This window comes from Vigna umbellata, chromosome 2 (assembly GCF_029865625.1).
Source record: "Vigna umbellata cultivar VRB3 chromosome 2, Vumbellata_1.0, whole genome shotgun sequence".
Taxonomy (NCBI): domain Eukaryota; kingdom Viridiplantae; phylum Streptophyta; class Magnoliopsida; order Fabales; family Fabaceae; genus Vigna; species Vigna umbellata.
Window position 1 is genome coordinate 18,466,153 of NC_142166.1, and position 8,970 is coordinate 18,475,122.

The 8,970-nt window shown below is 37.5% G+C and overlaps 1 protein-coding gene across 2 annotated transcripts; it reads left to right on the forward strand.

The window, feature by feature from the left end:
* Positions 1 to 395: 395 nt before the first annotated feature.
* Positions 396 to 8,970, forward strand: LOC148203545 (uncharacterized). Of its 2 annotated transcripts, none has more exons than XR_015784182.1 (2): positions 396 to 7,623; positions 8,014 to 8,970. XR_015784182.1 is itself a non-coding variant. In XM_088106346.1 (2 exons), exon 2 carries the CDS (start codon positions 3,328 to 3,330, stop codon positions 4,933 to 4,935), a length of 1,608 nt encoding a protein of 535 aa, XP_087962472.1. In that variant the 5' UTR covers positions 396 to 1,602; positions 1,993 to 3,327; the 3' UTR covers positions 4,936 to 7,659. The 2 variants fall into 2 exon arrangements, 1 of the variants encoding a protein (XP_087962472.1); XM_088106346.1 differs by lacking the exon at positions 8,014 to 8,970 and having other exon boundaries at positions 396 to 1,602; positions 1,993 to 7,659.

Genomic DNA, 8,970 nt, shown 5'->3' on the forward strand with positions numbered 1-8,970 from the left:
ATATAGCCGTTGTCACAGTTATATTGTAACACCCCGATTTTTGAGATGTCACGGTTTAATTTTTTTTTTCAAAACTTTTCTATAGAATATTTATTTCAGATAATCAAACTTTATTGATTGAAATGCGAAAGCAAAACATAGTAATAAATGTTGTCTGTTCAAAACGAAAATCTCAAATAATCTCTTTTACAATAAAAAATAGGGTTAAATATGTTTTTAGTCCTTAAACTATTGGCCGTTTCTGGTTTTCGTCCCTCTTTCAAAATAAGGTACAATTTGGTCCTCATTCTTTTCGAAACTCTAGTTTTAGTCCTCGAAACTTTGGTTTTAGTCCTCGAAAACTAACCCCGAAAACTACCACATTTTTAACGATGTTGGTTTTCGATGACTGATGAACCAATATTTTCCTCACTTCACTTAGTTTAATGTGCTAGAATTAGTCGGGGAATTATGCTTAAACGTCCGGTATTTTCCTGTTTTTCCTAATTGTGCTTAATTTGATCGGAAATTCTTATTTTAACTAATTTGAATTATCTGAGCTTATTATTTTGCATTATTAATTACGGGAAAATTTTGGATAACTTTTTGGGACATTAGAAAGCGAAATGAGAAATGGAAATTGAGCCAATGCATCTTAGCCATTTTTATTTTCGCTGGCTGCCGCGTGAATGTTGTGTCAACTTGTGTGTCTTCGTTTGAGTTCAATTCTTATCCGTTTTCCATGCAATTTTTTTTCATAGTTTCGTCTGGATGTCTATTTTAACATATAGTTTTTACTTTGTTCAAATTCATTCTGTCTGTTCCCAGTATTTATTTTACTCTCATATGTCAGTCCAGTGATTACTGCTGTTTGTGTCGACTTGTGTGACCTCGTTTGAGTCCAATTCTTATCCGTTTTCCATGCAATTTTTTTTCATAGTTTCGTCTAGATGTCTATTTTCATGTATAGTTTTTACTTTGTTCAAATTAGTTTTGTACTGTTCCCAGTAATTTGTTTACTCCCCTATGTCAGTCCAGTGATTACTGTTTGAGTGTTCTAATATGGTTGCATTGATTTATTTTGTGTTGAATAGAAAAGTTGTGCTGATCCGTGGAGACTTGAGCTGGAATATGCTGTTTGGTTTGGCTAAAAGAAAAGAAATAGAAGAAAACACATGTGTGCTTAGAAAAAGAGAAGCTGCCACCGAGAAAAGAAACTTCACTTTCATTTAATGAAGGGGTGCACCCAGCAAATTAAAAAGCACGCGGGCAGCAGCATCCAAGGGGCAGCTCCCATCCAGCTTGGCACCACGGAGAGGAGAGTCCAGCGCGGCCCACAAAGCAAAGAGGCCTTCACACGGTCCAGCAAGAAGGAGACCCGTGGAGCTGGATGAAAAAGGAAGTGTGAACCAGCCGCCACTCTCGGAGATTCTTTGTTTTTAGGCTTTTACTTTGAACGTTTCTTTGGGATGTAAGGATTGGGGGGAGTGTATTCACGCCATTACAGTTTGTAGAATGAAAGACGCACATAGACATTAGGAAGAGGGTTGACGGCCAGGGAGAAAAAAAAAAGACTCACACGGTGATGGATTTTGGGTGGTGCACATAACTTACTTCAACAAGGTTACGTCTTGGAATTTTGATTATTTTCTTAGAAAAGATGAAGGCTATTTACTTTTGGAGCATGTGCTGATTTCAATGGGACAATGGTGACACATTTTTCTATAGCGGTGCACTCATATTTTCTTTCCTTTGCTTTGCTTTTAAAAAAAAAGACAACACGCTGATTTCATATATTATCTTCATTTCTATTCATCACGAAAGATGGATTTTAAGATTTTACAATTTCATTTCTAACTTCTGCATTGCTGATTTGTGCGTTCAGCCCTTTTTTTTCTGCATTGAATAATTCATTTCCAAGTTGCATTGTGCATTCGTTTACTACCAGACGCATATATGTGTTTCCTTAAGTTTATTTCCAGCAGCACGAAAGCTTTCATTTTTCTTTCTTAGAAAAGGGATGGCGTGTTTGAAAGAAAGAGGGGCAACAACACGTTAATGAGATTAAGCACACAGCTGCACATTTAATTGGTTTGGTTGTCGTTTTAAAGTTGGAAGCAGAAGCACATTGAAGAGAAGCAGACAACTCAACTTTGCTTGTCACGCTGATTCATGGAAAGGAGCGAATTTGTGGCTGTCACGTCCAACATCATTAGTAAGAGAATTCATTTTTTTTAATTGTTTTTAAAGAATGGAATGCGCTGATTTCAATTTGAAGCAGAGGAGGCACATTGGATGTTGCTTTCTTTTAAAAAGCATTACGGTGATTAGGTGCTGGAAGAGTGTTCCATGAGGTGATTACTTGGCATGGAGAAAGGTACAGCCTCGGGATGGACGTCTAGGAGAAGCATATGTGGGACGTTCATTTTCTTTTAGAAGGAGCTCATTTAATTAGTTGAATATGTCAAGGCCTCGGATGGAAAGACGGTGCAACACGAATTTTATTTTACAGCAGCTTATTCACTTATTTAAGTTAACTGTTCAAACGCATTTTCTTGGTGTCATGTCCCTGATGAACTGCTTTTGATATTTAGCTTACTCGTTGCATTGAGATGGATTCATGCACTTTTGTATTTCGCTTTATTCCAAGGGGTTTTAAGTGTTTCAGTTTACTGTTTTCATTCACTTTAATGTTGTCTATTCTGTTCGGCTTCTTTATATTCCCGTATTTTCAATTTCCTCACTTCCTTTAGAGACTGTTCGTTCTCAATGTAGAACCTTCGGTCATTTGTACTTCATGCTTTCTGCATTTATTTCAATGTTTTCAATTATGTTTGGTTGTATTTAATTTTCAATTTTAATTTAGTTCATCTGCATTCACAAAACTCTTCACCCCCCACTATGTGTGTGATCTGAGACTCGAACCACAATTGGTCCTTGAGAGACGACCTAGGAGTCACTTCCTAGTCTATACTGCATTCTTTTATGCACAACTTTTGTTGGGAGGTGCGACCCTCTCATCAAAATGGCGCCGCTGCCGGGGACCAATGGTTCGGTCTTAGGTCTTTTTGTTGTGTCAGTGTGTGTTGTGTTTTGTCTTGTGTTGCGTGATGTGTTTTAGGATGTTTAGTTAGTCTTGTTTGGGTTTACTTCTTTTATCGATTTTTGTGGTTTTAGATTTTTATCATTTTTCTTTTTGTATTTTTTTGCATTTAGTTGTTGTTTCTGGAAGTTTCAAATTATGTAAATAATGGTTTTTCCCCATGTTATGTTTCTATATGTTTGGTTTAATCTTTGTTTGAAGTGGAAGTCTAGGTCTGAGACAGGTTTTGCACTACAATAGAGGAGATGACAGATTCTCAAGACTGGATATATGATCTGATCCAGAGTCTTCCCAAATTCCATGGGTTGGCACATGAAGATCCATACAGGCACCTCAAGGAGTTTTGTTTGGTGTGTTTGTCGATGAGGCCTCCTGGTGTTTCAAAGGAGACAGTGTTGATGAAAGTGTTTCCAATGTCCCTTCAAGGTGCAGCAAGAGACTGGTTCATATACCAGTATCCTTTTGATAGTTGGCAGGAAACACAACAGAGATTCCTCAACAAGTTCTTTCCAGCAGCAAAGGTAAGCAACATTAGGAGGGAGATCACTACCATTGAGCAATTTCAAGAAGAAAGCCTGGCAGATTATTGGGAGAGGTTTAACAGGCTCTGCACAGCCTGTCCAAACCACCAAATTTCAGAGCATTTGCTCTTGATTTACTTTTATGAAGGGCTCCTGGACAATGAAAGGATATTAGTGGATGTAGCTGCTGGTGGATCTTTGATGGACAGAACTCCAACAGAGGCAAAGAAGTTGCTCTGCAAGCTGGCGGGTCAAAATCCAAGTGAGGTAGTAAAGGAAAAACCTGAGCAGGTTTACTGTAAACTTGAAATCCCTACTCATGTATCTGAGGTTCAAGTAAATTTTAATGCTTTTGAATTGGTAAAACTTGAACCATTTAAGCCTGTTCTGGATTCTGATATTGATACACATGTGCACACTCATGTTGTGGATTCATTATTCCCTGTAGAGCACATTGACATACCTGATGTTCACTATCCTTGCACTGACCTTGATTTAAATGATAGCTTTGAGGATGCAGCTGATGACTTGGAGATTGGTAAGAAAATTTTCAATGAGCAAAAACAGGTTTATTCTGAACTTGAGATTCCAAACACTTTACCTGATTTGCTTATGCATTCAAATGCCTGTGATTTGATACACACTGATTCTATAGGATTCATGACTGATACTGATACAGATTTGATTGATCATTCTAAAATTTTTGATTCAGTATCAGCCATTGAACCCATTGGTCTAAGGGTTGTTTTGAATGGACATGATTGCTGTGATGAAATTTTGAATGATAATAGCCTTGAACTGACCTTTGATTCTGTTGATGATGCATATATCAATATTGATTTTGAGGTGGAAACTGTGCAATCTGATAACTCTATAGAGTTAGGACTGAACTTTGATCTGACACAGTTCTCTGAGAACTTTGAATGTGATTGTGAATCTGGTTCTTGCCCGATCTGTATTGAAATTGATTATGTGTTACAGACAGATTCTAAGCGTATAACAGATGCTATTAATTGTGAGTTTGATGACCATGCTGCAGAATTAAATGAGAATACAAGTGCTGACATTAAGGAAATCGTGATTAATGAAGGAGAGTGTACTGCTACTTCTTTGATTGAGCCAGGGATCTCCATTCCGATGTCACACACTGAACAACTGCCAGTGGAAGGAAAGCTACTGATGGAACAGTTTGCTGGGAGAAGAAAGAAGAAACATCTCGTTTTGGATGATATGGCAGTACTGATGAAGTTGGTCCTCCTCAAAACTCGTTTGCTGAATCTAATGGTGGAAGACATCTCCCTGAAAGTCCAAAATTGGCAGCTTCCACCATAACTCAGGGGAGTTTTCCTTTTCTCTTCTCCCCCTTTCCCTACTTTTATTGCACTTGTCCATGATCTGTTGACTGTTTTGATTTCCGATCTTATGCTTATGACACATTGAGGACACTGTGTAGTTTAAGTGTGGTCTATTGGGGGAGATTTTTATTTTTTCTTTGTTAGTTTTTGTTTTCTTGGTTAAATTTTTTCTTTTCTAGTTAGTTTTTGTTTTGTCGTGTGTACAGTTTTACATGATTCTCTTCATTTCTGGACTTTGTTTGGGTTGTAGACTTATCATTTCCTTCACTTGATTGATATTTATTTGTTTGAAATCCTTGCTTTTCTCTGCTTGGGAAGATGATTATGATGTTTGAGAGGTTGAATTGATTGTGACAGAATTACCCTGTGTGAGATTTGAGCCACTTTATGTTTTTTTTTCTTGTGTGTGATATGTCTCTTGATTGCTTGCGCATATGCCTTGGCTTGACTCTTGTTGATAATTCTTGATTGATATGCATGTTTGGAAGTGATAAAGGCAATTTTGTTCTTGAGCCTCTCTAGCCAAATAAGCTTACCTTGTTTTGATCCTTTGATAACCCCTTTTGAGCCTATACTTTCCCCCAATTCTTTATTTCGAATGCTCATACACTAGTCCTAAGTGAAAAAAACCATGATTACCTTAACCTTAGGGAATTTTGGAGCTTTGGAAGTGTCTTGGGAACAAGTGTGGTCTCCTTGGGGATTCTGATAAATTGGCTAGTTGGTTCCTCTTCTTGTTTTGTTTTTAGAATTATGATTTATATCTTGTCTCTTATAGTTGTGTGCTAAAGAGAGAAAAGAAAAGAGACAGGATGGAAAAAAAAATTTAAAAAAATGAATGAAAAAAAAAAGGGGTGCGAATAATGGAGTCAAGAAGAGGATTGAATTAGAGGTTTTGGGTGTGATTTGACTGTGTTTACACTTGTTCCCCATTGCTCCTCTATTTCTTTTGGTTTGTAACTTCTCATCCATATTTATCCTCCCTTGTCCTTGGCCCCATTACACCCATAAAAGACCTTTTGATTTGAACATGCGTATGTGCTTGAGTGTTGATATTAGAGGCTTGCCAAGTCTATTTGTGATTGCTTTCTTGAGTGCATTGAGTGACATTGTTTTACCTTAAACACTTGAGAGAAACACTGATTGTGTGCATCTGTGAGGCTCTGTTGCTTTTGATTCATCTCTTGAACTGATTGAATATTTTCCTTGTATTGAATTGCTTGGATGATTTCATTAGTATCTGCTGTCTCTGATTCATTCTGTGTTGGAATTGTCTACTTCTTTTCTCTGTCCAGATTTCTTGAGGACTGTGTAATTCTGTTTCTGTCCTTGTTGAGTCTTTGTTTTCTGTATGCTGAGTCTGTGTCACCTTCCTAAAAGCCCTTTGAACTATTCCCTGATTTGCGTCTTGATTTTGCCCAGGAGTGCAAAAGACTAAGTGTGGTCTATTTTGATGAACCAATATTTTCCTCACTTCACTTAGTTTAATGTGCTAGAATTAGTCGGGGAATTATGCTTAAACGTCCGGTATTTTCCTGTTTTTCCTAATTGTGCTTAATTTGATCGGAAATTCTTATTTTAACTAATTTGAATTATCTGAGCTTATTATTTTGCATTATTAATTACGGGAAAATTTTGGATAACTTTTTGGGACATTAGAAAGCGAAATGAGAAATGGAAATTGAGCCAATGCATCTTAGCCATTTTTATTTTCGCTGGCTGCCGCGTGAATGTTGTGTCAACTTGTGTGTCTTCGTTTGAGTTCAATTCTTATCCGTTTTCCATGCAATTTTTTTTCATAGTTTCGTCTGGATGTCTATTTTAACATATAGTTTTTACTTTGTTCAAATTCATTCTGTGCTGTTCCCAGTATTTATTTTACTCTCATATGTCAGTCCAGTGATTACTGCTGTTTGTGTCGACTTGTGTGACCTCGTTTGAGTCCAATTCTTATCCGTTTTCCATGCAATTTTTTTTCATAGTTTCGTCTAGATGTCTATTTTCATGTATAGTTTTTACTTTGTTCAAATTAGTTTTGTACTGTTCCCAGTAATTTGTTTACTCCCCTATGTCAGTCCAGTGATTACTGTTTGAGTGTTCTAATATGGTTGCATTGATTTATTTTGTGTTGAATAGAAAAGTTGTGCTGATCCGTGGAGACTTGAGCTGGAATATGCTGTTTGGTTTGGCTAAAAGAAAAGAAATAGAAGAAAACACATGTGTGCTTAGAAAAAGAGAAGCTGCCACCGAGAAAAGAAACTTCACTTTCATTTAATGAAGGGGTGCACCCAGCAAATTAAAAAGCACGCGGGCAGCAGCATCCAAGGGGCAGCTCCCATCCAGCTTGGCACCACGGAGAGGAGAGTCCAGCGCGGCCCACAAAGCAAAGAGGCCTTCACACGGTCCAGCAAGAAGGAGACCCGTGGAGCTGGATGAAAAAGGAAGTGTGAACCAGCCGCCACTCTCGGAGATTCTTTGTTTTTAGGCTTTTACTTTGAACGTTTCTTTGGGATGTAAGGATTGGGGGGAGTGTATTCACGCCATTACAGTTTGTAGAATGAAAGACGCACATAGACATTAGGAAGAGGGTTGACGGCCAGGGAGAAAAAAAAAAGACTCACACGGTGATGGATTTTGGGTGGTGCACATAACTTACTTCAACAAGGTTACGTCTTGGAATTTTGATTATTTTCTTAGAAAAGATGAAGGCTATTTACTTTTGGAGCATGTGCTGATTTCAATGGGACAATGGTGACACATTTTTCTATAGCGGTGCACTCATATTTTCTTTCCTTTGCTTTGCTTTTAAAAAAAAAGACAACACGCTGATTTCATATATTATCTTCATTTCTATTCATCACGAAAGATGGATTTTAAGATTTTACAATTTCATTTCTAACTTCTGCATTGCTGATTTGTGCGTTCAGCCCTTTTTTTTCTGCATTGAATAATTCATTTCCAAGTTGCATTGTGCATTCGTTTACTACCAGACGCATATATGTGTTTCCTTAAGTTTATTTCCAGCAGCACGAAAGCTTTCATTTTTCTTTCTTAGAAAAGGGATGGCGTGTTTGAAAGAAAGAGGGGCAACAACACGTTAATGAGATTAAGCACACAGCTGCACATTTAATTGGTTTGGTTGTCGTTTTAAAGTTGGAAGCAGAAGCACATTGAAGAGAAGCAGACAACTCAACTTTGCTTGTCACGCTGATTCATGGAAAGGAGCGAATTTGTGGCTGTCACGTCCAACATCATTAGTAAGAGAATTCATTTTTTTTAATTGTTTTTAAAGAATGGAATGCGCTGATTTCAATTTGAAGCAGAGGAGGCACATTGGATGTTGCTTTCTTTTAAAAAGCATTACGGTGATTAGGTGCTGGAAGAGTGTTCCATGAGGTGATTACTTGGCATGGAGAAAGGTACAGCCTCGGGATGGACGTCTAGGAGAAGCATATGTGGGACGTTCATTTTCTTTTAGAAGGAGCTCATTTAATTAGTTGAATATGTCAAGGCCTCGGATGGAAAGACGGTGCAACACGAATTTTATTTTACAGCAGCTTATTCACTTATTTAAGTTAACTGTTCAAACGCATTTTCTTGGTGTCATGTCCCTGATGAACTGCTTTTGATATTTAGCTTACTCGTTGCATTGAGATGGATTCATGCACTTTTGTATTTCGCTTTATTCCAAGGGGTTTTAAGTGTTTCAGTTTACTGTTTTCATTCACTTTAATGTTGTCTATTCTGTTCGGCTTCTTTATATTCCCGTATTTTCAATTTCCTCACTTCCTTTAGAGACTGTTCGTTCTCAATGTAGAACCTTCGGTCATTTGTACTTCATGCTTTCTGCATTTATTTCAATGTTTTCAATTATGTTTGGTTGTATTTAATTTTCAATTTTAATTTAGTTCATCTGCATTCACAAAACTCTTCACCCCCCACTATGTGTGTGATCTGAGACTCGAACCACAATTGGTCCTTGAGAGACGACCTAGGAGTCACTTCCTAGTCT